Source organism: Pelodiscus sinensis, chromosome 22 (assembly GCF_052426305.1).
Source record: "Pelodiscus sinensis isolate ZL-2025 chromosome 22, ASM5242630v1, whole genome shotgun sequence".
Taxonomy (NCBI): Eukaryota; Metazoa; Chordata; order Testudines; family Trionychidae; genus Pelodiscus; species Pelodiscus sinensis.
Window position 1 is genome coordinate 20,741,875 of NC_143073.1, and position 18,825 is coordinate 20,760,699.

Below are 18,825 nucleotides of genomic sequence, written 5' to 3' on the forward strand. Positions count from 1 at the left end.
CCTGGCATCAGGGACTCTGTTTATTGGCTGTTGGAAGGGGGGCGGAGACAGGCTGGGATGGGAGACTTGGCACCCTTTCATGCACTGGCTGCTGCCTCCGCCAGGGGGCGCCCCGGCTGCTGCACAGTCCAGCCAGCAGGGGCAGTGTGGGGACATAAGGTGCTACCCACCCCACCAGCCAGGGTACCAGGCTGCTTCCCACTGGGAGTAGCCCCACAGAGGCCGGACTCAGCACAGCCCCACCCCCAGGGGCGGGGCTTGAGCAAGGGGCAGGGCTCATCACTGCCGCTCGTACATCTCCTTGAGGATCTTCATGCTCTCGGCGTAGCGCAGCTGGTTCCGGTGCGATGCCTCCTTCCACCTGTGGGGGCAGCAGAGCACAGATGGGGGTGGGGCAAGAACCTCTCTCCCTCCCCTCCCTGCTTTGCAGCACCCGCCCCCGCCCTCCCCCGGGGGCACACCCACCGCTGGCGGGTCTTCTTCCAGCGCTCCATGTTCCTATAGATGAGCGACGACATCGAGGGCAGGGGGCCGGCAGGCTGCAGAGGGAGAGAGAGAGCATCCGGGGATGGACCCCAGGGGCACAGTCAGCCAAGGAGCATAGTGCTGGGCAGCTGGGGAGGGCAGTGGTGGAGCTGGGGGGCAGCAGTCCCAGCAGTGCAACCAGAGCAGAGAATGGGGGCAGGCTGGGGCAGAGGGAGGAGGCCAGAGCTCAGTTGGCACAAAGCCCTGGGCGGGGCAGGGCTGAACAGTGGACCCAGCTGCCTGGGGCCCCTTCCTCACCGTGTCTAGGCGTGGTCCCCCCTCCTCAGGAGGCAGCGGGGAGGGTATCCTGGTACTCACCACCTCCCCGCCCGCACTCTCTGGGCCGGCACACGGAGGAGGCAGCTTGTACACGTCCTGGCTCTTCCCGTTCAGCCCCTCGGCCCCCTGGGAACACAGAGCAGTCAGGGCAAGGGAACCCCACACCTCCCCTCGGCCCCCTGGGAGCACAGAGCAGTCAGGGCAAGGGAACCCCACACCGCCCCTCGGCCCCCTGGGAGCACAGAGCAGTCAGGGCAAGGGAACCCCACACCTCCCCTCGGCCCCCTGGGAGCACAGAGCAGTCAGGGCAAGGGAACCCCACACCTCCCCTCGGCCCCCTGGGAGCACAGAGCAGTCAGGGCAAGGGAACCCCACACCTCCCCTCGGCCCCCTGGGAGCACAGAGCAGTCAGGGCAAGGGAACCCCACACCGCTCCTCGGCCCCCTGGGAGCACAGAGCAGTCAGGGCAAGGGAACCCCACACCTCCCCTCGGCCCCCTGGGAGCACAGAGCAGTCAGGGCAAGGGAACCCCACACCTCCCCTCGGCCCCCTGGGAGCACAGAGCAGTCAGGGCAAGGGAACCCCACACCGCCCCTCGGCCCCCCGGGAGCACAGAGCAGTCAGGGAAAGGGAACCCCACACCGCTCCTCGGCCCCCTGGGAACACAGAGCAGTCAGGGCAAGGGAACCCCACACAGCCCTCCCCCACCTCCTCATCCTCAGGCAAGGCAGGCAGTGGGGGGCTGGGTGAGCGCTCCCTCTCGCGCACGGCGGGGCTGTTCCTCATCCAGGCCCGGCAGATGGGGTACAGCGGGGTGCTCTCTGCAAACTGCGCCAGGTCCACGCTCCGGTCAAACAGCTTGATGATGTAGGTGTCTGGGAGTGAGGGCAGCAAATTCGTCAGATAGGAACTAGGAAGCCCCCCCTTGGAGGGAAATGCCCCATGTCCCATTCCCTGCCCCCCAGCTGGCCAGCCCGGCCCTGGGGTCAGCTAGAGTCAGCACCCCCAGGGGGGAAGGCTCATGTTCCACACCCACTTACTCTGTCTCTGCTGGCTGCCCTCGGTCAAGCTATCATCGGTCTCCTTCCTCTTCTTGCGCCGGTGATGGGAGAACCGGGCTGAGGGCCTGTGTGGGAAAGAGAGATCAGTGGGGACAGCCACACCCTGATGCCTCTGGGGACTGAGGCCAGGCCATAAAAGGGACTCCCCACCATAGGGCCGAACTGGGGCCCAGACACATGGAGCCTTGGGCATAGAAGAGGAGCCAGCCCCTCCCCACAGTTATCCATATCCCAGTGCTGTGTGCCCAAGGGGCTCCTAGTATGGAAGGGCTCACTCAATGCTCAGGTGCAGCCAACTCTGGGGTGGGGCAGCGCAGAACAGCTGCATGTAACACCACAGGGAATGGCTCACCCAGGGCTGAGATGCAGCCAGTTCTGGGGTGGGGCAGCGCAGAACAGCTCCCTGTAACACTGCAGGGAGTGGCTCGCCTGGGGCTGAGAAGGCAGCTGGGGAACAGTCACACAGAAATTCTCCAGCAATAGTCACTAAGCCCTTTTATGACAAATAACTGTGGCTTCAGAATGCGCCTGAAAGCACCGGGGCGTCATCACCCCACTTCAGGAAGAACTGAAGTGCTGATTGCAAACGGCCAATGAGAGAGAGAGAACCCAGGAGTTCCGACTCCCCCACCCCGCCCAACCCACCAGACCTCACTGCCCCCCCGGGCTGGGAGAGAACCGAGGCATCCTGATGCATGCACCCCCCAGTTCTAACCACTAGAGCCCAGAGCCCCAACTGCTAATCCATCTCCTGTGGGGGTGGGGCCCAGGCCCAGCAGCCCCATGGTGCCCAGGCAGGTGCTGTGCCCACCTCTTCCCAGCAGCGGAGGGGGAGGAGTCCCTGCAAAGACAAGAGAGGAGGTGGTGAAGCCCGAGGTGCAAGCCCCTCCCTGCCCGCCCACACCCTGCCCCGAGGAGAGGGGGAAGGGGCTCTGAGGAGAAGGACCGGCAGGTGGAGGGGTCAGTGGGGTGGAATCTGCCCAGATGGCCAAGGAAGAGGGAAGAACCAAAGGCCAGGAGCTGAACCCAGCAGGGCTCTGTGGGAAGGGGACGATCCTGTCACCCCCCAGCTCAGCGCTGGAATGCTACGGGCCCCCAGTGAAAGGCTCCCCCACCCAGCCGGGCTCCTTACTTGCTGAGCGGGTCGCTGGGCGTCTTCCCCACATCCTCATCCATCTGCTCCCTGCAAGCAGGTCAGTGCACATCAGAGACGGCCCAATCCCATCTCCCAAGGCATGTGGGCCCCAAGCCAGCAGGCCCGCCCGATGCCCCGAGGAGGGCAAGTCCTGAGCCTGCCAGCCTGCTCTCTGCCCTTGGGAGGGGGGAGCCAGGCCCCCAGCCAGCCTGCTCTCTGCCCTAGGGAGGGGGAACCAGGTCCCCAGCCAGCCTGCTCTCTGCCCTAGGGAGGGGGGAACCAGGCCCCCAGCCAGCCTGCTCTCTGCCCTAGGGAGGGGGGAGCCAGGCCCCCAGCCAGCCTGCTCTCTGCCCTAGGAAGGGGGGAACCAGGTCCCCAGCCAGCCTGCTCTCTGCCCTAGGAAGGGGGGAACCAGGCCCCCAGCCAGCCTGCTCTCTGCCCTAGGGAGGGGGGAGCCAGGCCCCCAGCCAGCCTGCTCTCTGCCCTAGGAAGGGGGGAACCAGGTCCCCAGCCAGCATGCTCTCTGCCCTAGGGAGGGGGGAGCCAGGCCCCCAGCCAGCATGCTCTCTGCCCTAGGAAGGGGGGAACCAGGTCCCCAGCCAGCCTGCTCTCTGCCCTAGGGAGGGGGGAACCAGGCCCCCAGCCAGCCTGCTCTCTGCCCTAGGGAGGGGGGAACCAGGCCCCCAGCCAGCCTGCTCTCTGCCCTAGGGAGGGGGGAACCAGGCCCCCAGCCAGCCTGCTCTCTGCCCTAGGGAGGGGGGAGCCAGGCCCCCAGCCAGCATGCTCTCTGCCCTAGGGAGGGGGGAACCAGGTCCCCAGCCAGCCTGCTCTCTGCCCTAGGAAGGGGGGAACCAGGTCCCCAGCCAGCCTGCTCTCTGCCCTAGGGAGGGGGGAACCAGGCCCCCAGCCAGCCTGCTCTCTGCCCTAGGAAGGGGGGAGCCAGGCCCCCAGCCAGCCTGCTCTCTGCCCTAGGAAGGGGGGAACCAGGTCCCCAGCCAGCCTGCTCTCTGCCCTAGGGAGGGGGGAACCAGGCCCCCAGCCAGCCTGCTCTCTGCCCTAGGAAGGGGGGAACCAGGTCCCCAGCCAGCCTGCTCTCTGCCCTAGGAAGGGGGGAACCAGGTCCCCAGCCAGCCTGCTCTCTGCCCTAGGGAGGGGGGAACCAGGCCCCCAGCCAGCCTGCTCTCTGCCCTAGGGAGGGGGGAGCCAGGCCCCCAGCCAGCATGCTCTCTGCCCTAGGGAGGGGGGAACCAGGTCCCCAGCCAGCCTGCTCTCTGCCCTAGGGAGGGGGGAACCAGGCCCCCAGCCAGCCTGCTCTCTGCCCTAGAGAGGGGGGAACCAGGCCCCCAGCCAGCCAGCCCTCTGCCCAGGGGGGACACAGCACCCCCAGAGGTAAAAGCCCCCCAGTGCCATTTTCCACATCCAAGCCAGCCAGTTCCCCACCAATAGGGTGCCCCCGAAAGGGAAAGGAAACACGTCCTGTTCCCTGTCCCCTAAGCCAATCTGCTGGACCTCTGCCCTTGGGGCAGATCAGAACTGGTGCCCCACAGAGGGACAGGCCTGGGCCCTGCACCCCAGTTTAGAGGGCTATTGGCTGATGATAGGGTGTAGCTGATGCCAGGTAAGTCACGTGAGGGGTCATGGGAAAGGTTTCAGCGCGCACTGCGCAGGAAGTTCCTCCTGTTCCCTCGGCAGGTGTGTTCCCCTGGGCAACGCCCACTAGGCAAGGCACTGGCAGTTCAGGCAGCGGGTGGGGAAGGGCCTGTTGAGGGCAATGGGCCATGAGGAGAAGCAGTGGGGCAGAGGGGCAAACCATGGCCCACCGGCTGCATCCAGCCCTTGTGCTTCTGCTGGGAGCACGGTCTCAGGCTTGCCCTGCTCCTGGGAACCGTGGCACGCCCCCTTCTGGCCAGCTCTAATGCATAGAGGAGCCAGAGGCCTCCATACGCTGCCTCCCATGCACTTCCCATTGGCTGGGAACCACAGCCAATGGGAGCTGCAGGGGTGGTACCTGTGGCTGAGGGGAGCGCACAGCCACTTGGCCACGCCTGCATGTAGGAGCTGGCTGGAAGGAGGGCGTGCCACTGCTACCGGGAGCTGCTTGAGGAGGTAAGCGCAGCCCAGAGCCTGCATATCCCTGAGTGTTCCCACCCATGCCCCAGCCGAACCCCTTAGCCCCCCACAAAGCAATTCCCTGCCCCAGCCTGGAGCCCCTGCCCACATTGCTGACTCCACCCCACAGCCCACACCCTCAACCAGAGCCCTCACCCCTCCCCACCCCTAACCTTGTGAGTATTCGTGTCCATCCTTACAATTCCCATAAACTGATGTGGGCCTAGGGCTACATCCTCCTCCCCCCCCCCACCCCGCCCTGCCTCACATTATCAGTCAGCCAGCCCATCCATGGGACAGTTTGGGGCAGCCAACTGTCCTCCGGTTTGGACAGTCCCCCATATTGATGGGAGCCCACAGGGCTCAGCTTCCTGGGAGAGGACCTGGGGGTCTGCTGCAGGGCGGCGGCAGCACGGCAGGGGCCACTGCACTTAATGCGGTGGCAGGAGTGGTGGGAAGTGGAGCGACGCAGCAGCTGGGGCAGAGCGAGGGGTGAAGCAGAGCGACCCGGCTGGGAGCAGGCTGCTGCGTGCGGCACTCGCTTCCCACGGCCCAGCCCTGTCAGAACCGCCAGCACCTGAGCTGGGAGGAGCCAGCCCCATGCAGGCTGTGGAACTGCACTGGGTGCCCCAGCCTGTGCGAACGCTGATGGACAAGCAGGCTGGAGGCCCTCGGAGCTTGTCACAGTAGCCCAGTGTGAGAGGGAGCCCAGGCTCGTGGGCCAGAGGGCTTGGTGGTACTCCCACTTCCAGCTGGCACAGGCCTCATTCTCTCTCCCCAGCTCTGTTCTAGGCCCAACTCTCACCCCCCACCCCCCCCACGTTTCCACCCACCGGTCCACATCGCTTTTCTCCAGCAGACACTGCAGCACGGCATCCAGGCGGCTCCGGGCGCTGGTTGTCTCCAGATCTGCAACAGGAAGCGTAACTTAGGCACACAGAGCCTTGGGTGATGGGGAGGGAAGAGAAGTCTGTGCCTCCCCACTCAGCCAGCCCCATCCAAAGGGCTTCCCACAGCACTGGCTCGCCCGGGGCTGGAATGCAGCCACCTCTGGGGTGGGGCAGCTGGGGAAGAGCTAAACACGCAAGCTACAAACAGCCAGAGCAATGGGGTCAGCATCTGGGCTCCTGGGGTCCTTCCAGGATTAGAACAGAACCCAGGGCTCCCAGCACACACACCCTGCTGTAACTGCGAGACTCCACCCCACTTCCATCCCAGAGTCCAGACAGTACCAAGGGAGTCCAAGCACTGTTTGGGAAGGAAGTGAAGAAACCTGTCACATGGGAGGGTGCACACCGGACGGGTGAAGTGTTGTGTCTGCCGTTACCCTGTAACTCCACACGTCTCAACACCTAGCTACTGCCGCTGGCTGCCTGTTTCGCCCGTCAGCACCAAGCCTGTGCTCTGTGGCCAGGTATTAGGCAGCCTTCATCCACGGCTCTGGATCCAGCAGCCCTGGTTATCAATGAGTCCACGCTCTGTCCAGCCCCAATTGCCCCCCTCGTGTTCGGAGATGTCCAGCCTTGCCCGGAGGCAAGCAGAGGGAGGTTTGGGGCTCCGCAGAGCCAAGAGCCCACAGCGTGTTACTTTAACGGAAGCTGCCTGACAGCAGAGTTCAAACACAGCCTGGGGTGGCTCATGGGTCACACAAGCCCCGTTCATGCAGCTCCACAGGGCTCTGCACTGAGCACAGCTGCCAGGCACCATGAAAAGGGAGCGAAAATGCTGGCAAGCGACTGAACCTTAACAAGCCAGATGTGGGGAAAGTAGAAACCTTCCTGGGTCCCTGCCAAGCTGGCTGAGCTCCAGGGGCCAGATCCATCCCTTAAAGGGGGCAAGATTCTTTGTCATCTTAGGGGACAGCCAGATCACTTGGAGTCTCCTGCCCCTCAGTGTGACATAGTGGGGGGGCTGTCCACTCTGGTGGCCTCGGGCCCGCTCTGGTTTGGCAGTCACTGGTTGCCGTGTTACCCCGACTGCCCTATGCTGCTCTGCAGGGACTGTGTGTGTGTCTGTGTGCACTGCCCAGGGGGCTGGGGCGGGGAAGTGGTCCCGAGGACAGGCACCTAGGCCATGGTCTAGCAACTTCACACCAGGCCAGGGGAAGGAGCCGCGCTGTATCTGAGAACCCTCCCTATTCTACTGGCTGGCGGAGTCACATCTTGCTGCTGATGGAGGCGCAGAGTCGGGGTGGGGGGGGAGCTCCCCGACAGGCCATCACACTCAGAAATGTTAGCAACAACAGCCTATTTCCAGCTGTGAAATGGGACCCTGGGGCCGGTTGAGAAAGAAGCAGCCTGCTCCTCCCCTCCCCTCCCCTCCTCCAGTTATCTGCTAATATGTAAATCAGACAGCCCTGCCTCCTCCCCCTGTAATCAAAGGAACTTTGCCTGTCGTTCCCCCCCCCCCCCCGCCATGGCAGGGTGTCGCTCACATCTCAACCCCCCCCCCGCGCTGCTCGCTTCCCCCTTTGCCATCACAGTGGTTGTTTACACAACACCGGTTTGCAGGGTACTGCAGGAGGGGACAAAGGCAGCCTTCTGACAGCAGGGGATCTCCTGCCCAGCTGACAGCCACTTGCCAGTTATCATTACAGTCCACGTCCATAACTTGCACCAGTTGCTGGCAGCCTTGTCCCACAGTGATATTAATACCCAGTGAGTCAGGAGCTTTCTGCTGGCACCTCCCAAGGCATGTTTTGTACTAAGGGGGTGAGTCCAGGCCTGCTTCGAGCCACCCCTTCCTTACAGCGCTGCAGAAGGGTTACCCCAGCTCAGAGGCTCTGTTCCCTGGACCAGGGTCTTGGTTCTCTCTCTATGCACAAGTTCCATACACTTGGAGCATCAGGCTCCACTGAGATGCTTTGGGACTGAAGCCATCCTGCTGCTGCAGAGAGACGGATAAACCTGAGATTTGCTGCACTGCCCATGCCCCGGCAGCGCATTCTCCTCCTTTGACAACAGTTCTGCACAGTGGGCGTCAGATTCTGGCTTCAGAAAGCAACAGGGCAACCGGGGGGCGGGGGTGAAGGGGGCGGGTTCTGCCCTACTGCCATCAATGCAGCCCTACCCCCACAGTGAGGCATCAAGGTGCCAATGCACAGCTCCAACATTTTGGCTAAGCCAGGACAGGGTTCTCAGCCAAGATTTTTGTCCTGTAAAGCCCTCAACACACCTGTGCGCACGTGGCTGTGTCTGGATTTTCACACACACCTGCGAAGGTAGCTAGCATCACAGAACCACCTGCCCAGAGACGCCGGGTTGGGGTTTTCCTGTCCCAAACACACCCTGCAAAGGCTGACGGGACGCTGCACCTCAATGATAAGCAATTTAAACCACATGCACCCTGCTGATATCACATTATCAGAGGGGATCGACAGAGGCTGGCCACTAACAGCCTGGGGAGAGGGCTGTATTGACGCTGTGAACGGGAAGTGCCGACAATGGGCGATCATGCATTGCCAAGTATGATCATCTTCCATGGGAGTTGTGGACCCTCAGGTGGCTGATAAGGCCAATCCTTGAACTACAAGTTCTGTTACACTGAGGACAGATGTTTCCAGGAACAGCAGAAGGCTGCTGCCCATGACTAGAAGCCAGTCTCCCCCTCCTCCTGCGCCTCTTCTCCTCCTCAGCTTGTTGGCTTTCTGCACTTTGAGCTTGCCCACCAATGCATAGGACTGGTCTCCATTTTGAGCAGTCCTGGGTGAATGTCTCCCAAGCATCGATATCAACGTCACCCTTCTTTAAAGTTATCCTTTAGCAAGTCCTTACAGCGCTTCTGTTGTCCTCCCAGGTTACGGGATTCTTTCTGCTGAGAAAACTGGGCCTGTTCTGGGAGGCAATGGTCTGGCTTCTGAACAACACAAAGTTGCTGACAGATGATGATCATTGTCTCAATAATGGTGGTCTTTGTCTCTTCCAGAGCACTGATGCTAGTGTGTCTGTCTTTCCATTTGAACGTGGAGACAGCGTTGGTGATACTTCAAGGATTTTCAAGTGATGTTTGTAAGTTGTCCAGGTTTCAGACCCATACAAAATTGTTGGGAGAATGACGCCTTGATAGACAGTAAGCTTGGTGTCTTGTTTGAATGTCATGATCTTCAAAACCCTTGTGCCATAAACGAGCAAAGGCACAGCTCAGACGATATTGGATTTCTACATCAATATCTGCTGTGGATGAAAGATAACTTCTAAAGGTAGAAAAAATGATTGACATTCTCCAGTGCCCCTCCATTGATTTTAACAGACGGGGCGCATGGTACCTTATTTGGAGAGGGCTGATGGAGCACTTTAGTTTTCTTGACCTTGAGGGTGAGACCGAGACACATATAGGCATCAGAAAAAACATTCAAGATGCCTAAAGGTCTCTCAGAGTGAGCAAAAACTTCATTGTCATCAGCAGACTGAAGTTCCACGACAGATGCGATGGGAATCTTACTCTTAGCTTTCAGCCTGCTAAGCCTAAACAGCTTTTCATCCGTTCCGTAGATGATTCCAACGCCAGCTGGGAGCTTCCCAGAAATTAGGTCGAAAAGGACAGCAATAAAGACCACAAACATGGTTGAGGCGATGATACAGCCCTGTTTGAAAGGTTCACTCTGGGAGACCGTGCTGCTAGAACAGTCACTTCCATGTTGTCATGAAGCAACTTTAGGACACTGACATATTTATCAGGACATCCAAACGTACAGTCCAAAGGGCACCACGATTCACTGAGTCAGAGGCTTTAGTTAGATCAATAAAAGCCATGTACAATGGTCGGTTTTGCTCCCGACACTTCTGTTGCAGCTGCCGTGCAATGAAGCTTCTATCTGCAGTTCTGCGACATGGTCGGAAAGCACTCTGGTAAAATTTCTTCTGATAGGGGCAGAAGACGGATTGCAAGGACCAATGCCAAAACTTTGCCTGCAACAGCAAGGAGGGAGATACCACGACAGTTTCCAAAGTCTGTTTTATCCCCTTTTTAAAAGAGGGTAATAATCAAGGCATCTCTCATTTTACTGAGTATCTCCTCCTTTATTGAGATTTTAAGGCTAAGCAGCCACATTAACTCTGGTCCACCATCTTTAAAGATTTCAGCAGGGATCCCATTTTGACCTCCTGCTTTGTTGTTCTTCATCTGCTTGATGACACTGTATACCTCATACAAATCGGGAGGGTCTCCAAGCTCATCCCTAGAAGGTCATTGGGGGATTTGCTCAAGAACTTCATCAAGAAGATCTTCAAAATGTTATTTCCAGCAAAAACCAATGGCTTCATTGTCCTTCAAAAGTGAGGTTCCATCCTTTTGAGTGAAGGGGGTTCAAGCCACAACAAGGTGGCCATTAACAGCCTTCATAGCACAAAAGAAACCACTTGTATTATGGGTATCCACAAAACGTTGGAGTTCTTGCACTCTCAGTCCCCCAGTTGTTCTTGAGTTCTCTGGTTTTATGTTGGACTTCTGCCTTGCATGGTGATTTATATCTTTGTCTTGCAATTTATATCATTTTGCCAAGCACAAAGTGCCAGGTGCAGTTAGTCAGGCGGGGTCAAGTTTTCCTGCTGAGGTGTCTTCACGGGTCTCTGGCTCCGTCGATAATGATAACCAGAAGGCTGCTTGTGGCTGTGCTCGGTGGTGTGCGCCGTATCGACTTGTGCACTCAGTATCCACAGCAGATCCCAAGAGAGCCTCCAAAAACCACAAATCAGATAAGGATCCAAGGTGCCAGGCCAGGTTTATTGCTGTCATAACTGTCATTGGCTACTGAACCACTATGCATACGTATCCCATAACAATGAAATGACTCAATGAGTGGGAAATTTCCATTGCCACCTAGGTCATCCAAAGACTGCCCCCCAAGACACCACTTTATATACAGATACAAACAACTTACATGTCAGGTTGCCTCCCTCTGACACTTCTTAGATACCACTCATCACCTCGTGGTTTGATTAGATCATCTCCCATCGTGCTGTCATTTTAGACCCTGTCCTGAACCTGGCTCTGTATCTGTGTGGAGTGGGTACTAAGGTCTGTCTTAGCGAGCTGGTGGTACCATATATTTTCAACTTATGACCAGTACCAATTATTGTTCTACACCTGGGCCTATTACCAATTAGTGTTTTGCACCCTCAGCCCTGTTCGTGCCAAGTTCTGTGAGCTGGGGCCTGCTGCCTGCTCACAGCTTAGCTTTGCTTTGTGTTACCCATGGTTTGTCCACTGTTCGCTAGGCCTCAGGCTTCAAACCAGGCCTGTGCTACATGGGCTTTTGTTTCAGGGCTTCATCTTACTACACCATTCTCATCTCATTGATGAGCTACTCGATTTCAACATTGTTCTCAAACCAGTCTTGATGCTGTCTGGTGTGGAAGCTGCCAATGGTTTCCTCACAGGTAGATAATTGCTGCTTTCAGCTGGCTTCAATGTTCCTCAATCTCTTCTGGAAACTCTGATAGAAACTTTTCTTCTAAGACAGCATGGAAGTGGTCACGCTTAATGGGGTCCTTCAGCTCTTGAACCGTCAGCTTGCCCGATCTGCTTCTTTTGCAGCCTCCCTTTGGGAGCCATCTTAATGTTCATTGTGGATCGAATAAGGCAATGACCAGTCCAGCAGTAATCAGCACTTGGCACTGCTCGTGAGAAGTACATCACTCCAATCTCGAGCATGAACTAGGCACAGTCAAGAAGGTGCCAATGCTTTGAACATTGGGGTCTCCAAGCTGTTTTGAACATGTCCGTCTGTCGAAAAAGGGTGTTCGTGATGCTAAGTTCATGTTCAGCACACTTGGTCAGGAGCAGGATTCCATTTGAGTTGCTTTTGCCAACTCCTTCTTTCCCAATTGTTCCTTTCCACAGGTCTGAGTCTTGTCCAACATGTGCATTGAAATCCCCAGAAGAATGATCTGATCTTCTTTAGGGAACTCTGATAAAATGGTTTCCAGCTGAGAGTAGAAACGTTCCTTTACATCCTCATTGGCATCCATTGTTGGTGCCTAGACACTCACAATAGTTTCCTGTTGGAGCCTCAATCGGAGCGTCATAAGCCGCTCATTGATGCCAACTGGCAGCTTAGAGAGGCACCTAACGAGCAAAGCCTATTCCATGCAATCGAGGTTCAGCTAAAGATCTTCCCTTCCAGAAGTAGCTGTATCCTCCTTTCTCCGCCTCACCTGACCTTCAGCAGCTCTTCTAGTTTTGGACAAGACAGCAATAAAGACAAGACAGCAATTGAATCAGTTAAACCAATTCAATTCATGAGCAATGACAGCTGAGCTGTCCATCAGGGTATGTACGTTCCGGGTTCCAAAGCTGAAAAGTTTCTTACATTTTCATCTGCTGGGGTGCTGATCCTGCTGGATGCAACTATCCAGTCAGGAGGAAAAGAGGCAAGACTATTTTTAGGGCACTTTTTCTAGCTTCCTCCTCACACGGGGTGAACAGAGTGGGTAAAGACTGCTCAGTCATTGGTTGACCTGCCTCGAGCAAGACAACTGAATCGCACCTCCACTGCCTGTGTGTCGGTCTGTGACTAGGAACCTCCAGATCTCACTGTCCTGTTCCCATTGCTACTCGCCAATTGTCACCAGACTTCTGACTTGTGCAGGTGTTGTTTTCCCAAAAACTGGAAGATGCCTGTGCGGGACTCCTTTTAAAGTGGGGAAACTGGTGCACAACAGTCATCACAGTGTCCTTGACAGACAGAGGGCTTGAAACCAGTGGCATGGGCACCACGACGACTGGAGATCCTCTATCTGCTGCAGCCTTCATCCGCCTTCACAGCCACTGTAACATTACACAAGTTTCAATTCCATTGTGAGGTATCCTCCCTCTGCTCTGCCGTTGAGGACTTCTTGGATCCCACTTTGGAACCTCACTCTTGGCCGCTCTACCATAGGTGACCCTGAGGGAGCCCGTGACTCCAGGCAGCATTGCTGTTGGGGGTTATTGGAACACACAAGCCTCTCCACCACTACAAGGTGATGATTCATGGAGCCATACAGCCTGGGTAAAACCAGGGGGAGAAAGACCTCCCTGCCTTCCAAGACATGAAGCAAGGTATGACCAGAACCGAGGGCAGGCCCAATTACATAGATACCAGCCCAGGATGGGAAGCCCACGGGAAGGGATGAACAGTCTAAGGTCCTCCTGATATTTGGAACAAGGTCTGATGATACAAGACAAGGACAGAGGCTATCACTGGCACCCATTACTAGGCACAAGATATCAGAGCTCTTGCAAGCTGAGAACGAGGGGTCCTTGCACCATGGGCCATCCCTGGAACTGAATACAGATGAGAAACATGCTCAGGTAAAAATCTTGCACCAAAAACAAGAAGGGAAGCTGGTATGTTGCCCTTTTGTGATAGCCCTGCTTGAGGCTGGGAGAAGCAAGCGGGCAGAGAGACCATCTAGACAGATACACGTGCTAGAACACTGGCTGTATCTAGATTGATACACGTGCTCACTTGTATTTTGCCTGTTCTCTTTTCTGACTTGATTGTTTTTCCTTGGCACTGCTTACTGTGCCCTTTTGTTCATAAATGGGCCTTACTCTTGCAAGGCAACTTAGCACTGTTTTAAACAGCAGGTGCAGCCACCCCTGTGAAGTTAAACTGAGGGTATCTTTTAAGAAGCAGAGGAACAGCATTTTTTGAACTGGCCAGGAAAGGGCTGGATGTTGTTACCCACCAGCCCTGTGATTCTTGGGAAACAAGAACATGGTCACCTGTCAGCCTTGTGCTCTTGGGGAGCCAGGGAGTGACATTCATGGAAAACCATTCCCCTCCCTCAGGCCTCTGCTAGAATCAAAGACAAAGCAATGAAAAGGCCGAGGAAGACACACCTAAACTGCTTCAGACCAGGGTGATAAAATTAAGGAAACACCCCAGCCTCATTTGCATTAAAGATGGAACAGAGGGACATCTCATTAGCATACAGAATGGAAAGCAGCTCTTCCAAGGCAGGAACCGCAGTGAACTATGGGACACCGAAAGCAGAGAAGCACTGCCTGATGGGAAATCCCTGCTCCAGATGCTAATGAACCTAGGCCTGCTCACACCCAAATTAGTCATTATCAGACCAATTCTAGTAATGATCCTATTGACATCTAAAATACTGAAACTGCCTAGTTGCATTGTGAGCTCGTTCAAGGAACATCACCCATAACCAGGGGTGATCAGTCTCTATTGTCTCTCCTCTTTCTCTTTGAACTATCCCTATAAAAACTCCTCTCCTTGCCCCAAGAAAACTGTTCTGATACCTGGACTTAAACTGCATCAGTTCCATTGAGACTTCTTCATCTCCTGTCTGATCGTGCTGGGGGCTCTGTCCTCCTTTTCTCCTGCCCTCTGGACCCCCGGCTACCATCATCATCTGGGAACCCCGATCAGTGCAAGCTCCGTGGAGTGGTGAGGTGTCTCTCTCTCTCTCTCTCTCTCTCTCTCTCTCTCTCAACTATCTCTCTAAGCATAGCCTCCTGACCCTGCCCTGTGTAAACTGTTATATGGTTACCTAACATTTGTAATCAGTTTCAATTTAGATTTAATATTGTAATTGTTAGATTTAATATTGTAACTTTTTGATATCTATTCACTACTCTGAAATAAATCACTTTCACTGTTAAGCTGGTTGCTTCTCTCTCTTTCTTTCTCTTTTGCTCACTCTTCCTTAAGGGGTGTTGTTTTGGCTTCCCCATTCGCTCTGCAACAACGCTTCTTGTACCCAAGCAAAAGATCCCTGTAGTGCCTCAAATCCTGTGGGGTTTGCTCATCGTGTGGTTTACCAGTGAATGACTGTGGTGTGAAAGTGGGGATAGGGGGTCCTGAACCTGGGGGCTTATGAGGATGGCAGCTTAAAGTACTGTTTAATCCAGCCCACGGAGTCCAAAGGCACAGGAGGGTGCAGTGTGGCATTGCTGTGAAACCCAGCCAGCTGAGTCCAGGGACATATGAGGGGGTCAGCTTGTGAGTGCTGAGTACCCAGTCCTCTCAGACGTGCTCTGTTAGTGGGTGTGGGTGTCTGTGTGTGTTGCTAAGGTGGGAAGAACCCCATCCTGAGGAACCTAGTTCCTGCAGGAGAGCTCCAGTGGGAGGGGGAATTGGCAGCAGGGAGAATTCAGCTCCATATGAGAGCCCAAGTAAGCACCAAGAGCACACTGATAGAACTGTCAACTTTCCCCCAGTCCCATAAGGGTAACCCTGATAAATGAGCATACCCCAAAGTATTGGGCAAATCTGGTAACAATGTGGCAGAGAAGTCTCCGGGGGAAATAGGGATGGGGAATGCATTGGGGTCAGCTTGCTGGTGGGGCTGCAGACAGGCTGCTGAGCCAGGGCTGCCTAGCACACACTCGCGGTGTGACCTGTAGGCTAGCTATGGACATCCCAGGCTGCATGGGGAGCAAAGATACCCGGGTTACAGGGTAAGTGGGGACAGACCGTGACTGGACCAGCACCCAACCCCCAACACCACCCACATGATCACCCTGCCCTACAAGGCACAGGCTCTGTGGCTGTCTTAGAATGAATCAGCCACTGGGCATAGTGTAGCTGTGGGGTGGGATTGTCTTTCAGGGCTTGGCTGGGGGGGAAGCTGGAATCTCAGCATAGATGGCTGGGGGGTGCCCGCCCTGCCATCTGGTATCACCAGTGCTCTCCAGGCAGACCCACAGGGGTATAGAACCCACCCTGCTTCTCGGTTTCCACCTTCGTAGGCAGCATGGTGACAGGAGCCAGGAACCCTGTGGAGAAAGGTCGGGCATCAGAGAGCGAGCTACAGAGACACAGGCATGGAGAGCAGGGTGGGCGGCTGATGGGTTATAGCTGGGGGAAACTGGGAGTCAGGACTCCTGGGTACTATCTTGGCTCAGGGGGCAAGGAGGGGGCAATAAAACCCTGGTCTCCTGATCTAACCTCCCTCTAAGCTCCACAACCTCCTGTTAAGCCCCACCAGGGGGCTCAGGGCTGCAGTGGAGAGAGATGCCTCTCCCCAGCCCCGAAGCTGCCACAGTCGGGGGAGAGGTGACCCTCCCGCAGCCCCAGCCCAGAGCTGCTGCAGCCAGGGCAGTTCTGTGCTGGGCTGGCAGGGAAGCAGTAAGTAGCAGGTCCCGGGGGGAGGCTCTACACCAGCTGCGCATTCCACTGGCTGGTTCTTGTGGTGCACAGGGGTGAGAGCAGTGCACATGGTGCACAGTGGAGCCTCATGCCCCTCCCATCCCCTGGAGCTGGACATGCTGGCTGCTTCTGGGGCCCAGAGGGGTGCCCCAAGAGGCATGCACCAGGCCTGCCTTAGCACCACAGGCCAGGAACCACCCAGGTAAGCCCAAGCCCCAGCCCCCCACCTGACCCCTCCCAAACCAGACTACCACCTGGACCCCAAATCTCTCATTCCTGGCCCCACCCCCAGACCGGAGCCTGTATCCTCTCCTGCCCTCCAAGCCCAGGCCTCAGCCCCTCCCCAAATTCCTCATTCCCAAGCCCACTCCAGAGCCCACATCCTCGCTGGAGACTTCACCCCCTCCTGTACCCCAACTACCTGCCCCAGCCCAAAGCCCCCAATTACACCTCCTCAGCCTTATCACTGCCACACACTGTCCCTGTGTAGAATGACTTGTGTGACTGAGTGGGGAAGTGCAAAGAGGTTGCACGCACAGAGGAGGCACTCAGCGTCCCTGGGTGTTACTGGTTTAACAAGGGGAGAAGAGGGAGTTTGTTGTTACAGGGGACAGTACAGGAGACCCCAGTGACTGGCAGGCCCAGCTCGGAGGGCAGAGCCAGGTCTGGCCAGTGGGAGGATAATGGGTTGCAGAAACAAGACCTGGGTGACCTGCTCAGCTTGTTCCAGCGGGGTGGGGAGTGGGGAGCTGGGGGGAGAGAGAATAAAGAATGGAGAAGAGAGCAGAGGGGCCCAGGCAACCCTATTTTTCTGGACTGAAGACAAAGGCTGCGGAGGGGACTCAGCTGGAAGAAGGGAGCTTCTGAACTGGAAAGGGAGAGTTTAGGCAGAGCCCACTCAGCTGCAGGGGAGACTCAGACATGCTGGGCTGAGAGGGGCCAGGCCTACAGGCCTGAGGGTCCCTTTGTTGTGTTCAATAAACCCTCCTGTTTTACACTGAGAGTTGCTTTGGTCTGGAGAACAGGGCTGAACTATTCCCTTTGGGAGTGGAGGCCCTGGGGGCCTACAGCAGAGACAGGTCTGCTGAAGGCCTCTAGAATCACTGTCCCAGGAGACAGAGGGGCAGACCCCAGGGAGAGAGAGGACTTGCAGATAAAGGGCTGTCACACTGGAGTGGGTTCTGCCCAGGGACGGTATGGGCCAAGTGTGGGCGTGACCTGTGAGTGTGTGCCATAATTGTCTCCTCCATATGGTGCATATAACAAAAGTAATTCCACACACAGACATAAAACATTGGAGGGAACACTGGTCCTGACCCTTTCATGATGAATCCAGTTGCCAGATTTTTCAAAAACGACAAACTTCATTGGCCCTCAGAAGCCCCAGATAGGTCAGAGCCAGCCTGGTGTGCTCAACACCTGAGGAACAGCAGCAAGGATGGACTGACCGCCCAACCCGCCACTGGGCAAAGCTTTTCTTTGGCCTGTTTTTCTAGCCGCTGGGCAAAGCCACACAGAGAAACTGAAATGGGCCAAGTGCAGAGTAAGCCAAGTTCTCCAGCAGATGCACTGAAGTGGACAAAACCTCAGGGAAAGGTGCAAGCCCAAAGCCAAACAGAGTGGGAGGGAAGGGGGCTGGATCTTGCAGATGCTTTTCTGCCTCAGGACTGCTCAAACCCTGGACAATCGTCAGGATTTCAGGGCTTCTGGCTCCTTGCAGTTGGCACCACTACCTTTTTTCATTTGGGGCACATTTCCTTGGGGAACGTGAGCCAGCTACCAAAAGGAACAGCAGAGCCAGAACTGGCCAAGCTTGCAGTGGGGGACAGTGCTGCAATGACCCACCCCCTCCTGCCTCTCACATACCCCGCCCCCTCCCCGCAATGACCCACCCCCTCCTGCCCCTCACATACCCCGCCCCTCCCCGCAATGACCCACCCCCTCCTGCCCCTCACATACCCCGCCCCACCCCCCCGCAATGACCCACCCCCTCCTGCCCCTCACATACCCCGCCCCACCCCCCCGCAATGACCCACCCCCTCCTGCCCCTCACATACCCCGCCCCACCCCCCCGCAATGACCCACCCCCTCCTGCCCCTCACATACCCCGCCCCACCCCCCAGCAATGACCCACCCCCTCCTGCCCCTCACATACCCCGCCCCACCCCTCCGCAATGACCCACCCCCTCCTGCCCCTCACATACCCCGCCCCACCCCTCCGCAATGACCCACCCCCTCCTGCCCCTCACATACCCCCCCCGCAATGACCCCCCTCCCCCCTCACATACCCCGCCCCACCCCCCCCACCCCCCCCTCCTGCCCCTCACATACCCCGCCCCACCCCCCCGCAATGACCCACCCCCTCCTGCCCCTCACATACCCCGCCCCACCCCTCCGCAATGACCCACCCCCTCCTGCCCCTCACATACCCCGCCCCACCCCCCCGCAATGACCCACCCCCTCCTGCCCCTCACATACCCCGCCCCACCCCTCCGCAATGACCCACCCCCTCCTGCCCCTCACATACCCCGCCCCACCCCCCCGCAATGACCCACCCCCTCCTGCCCCCACATACCCCGCCCCACCCCCCCTCAATGACCCACCCCCTCCTGCCCCTCACA

General features: G+C 57.1%; 1 protein-coding gene across 3 annotated transcripts in view; it reads right to left on the reverse strand.

Annotated features, from left to right (window-relative positions):
* Positions 1 to 18,825, reverse strand: part of LIN37 (lin-37 DREAM MuvB core complex component) — a 20,251-nt gene continuing 1,426 nt past the window's right edge. For 2 of the 3 annotated variants that reach the window (XM_089772531.1, XM_089772532.1), the window contains exons 2-10: positions 15,778 to 15,831; positions 5,943 to 6,018; positions 2,998 to 3,048; positions 2,677 to 2,706; positions 1,845 to 1,930; positions 1,513 to 1,679; positions 784 to 930; positions 466 to 539; positions 1 to 361 (exon numbers count right to left, since the gene is read on the reverse strand). In XM_089772531.1, the coding sequence (XP_089628657.1) occupies positions 280 to 361; positions 466 to 539; positions 784 to 930; positions 1,513 to 1,679; positions 1,845 to 1,930; positions 2,677 to 2,706; positions 2,998 to 3,048; positions 5,943 to 6,018; positions 15,778 to 15,811 (747 nt within the window). In that variant the 5' untranslated portion in view covers positions 15,812 to 15,831 and the 3' untranslated portion in view covers positions 1 to 279. Of the gene's footprint in view, positions 362 to 465; positions 540 to 783; positions 931 to 1,512; positions 1,680 to 1,844; positions 1,931 to 2,676; positions 2,707 to 2,997; positions 3,049 to 5,942; positions 6,019 to 15,777; positions 15,832 to 18,825 lie in introns of those variants that run through there. The other variant, XM_089772533.1, reaches the window with a different exon arrangement.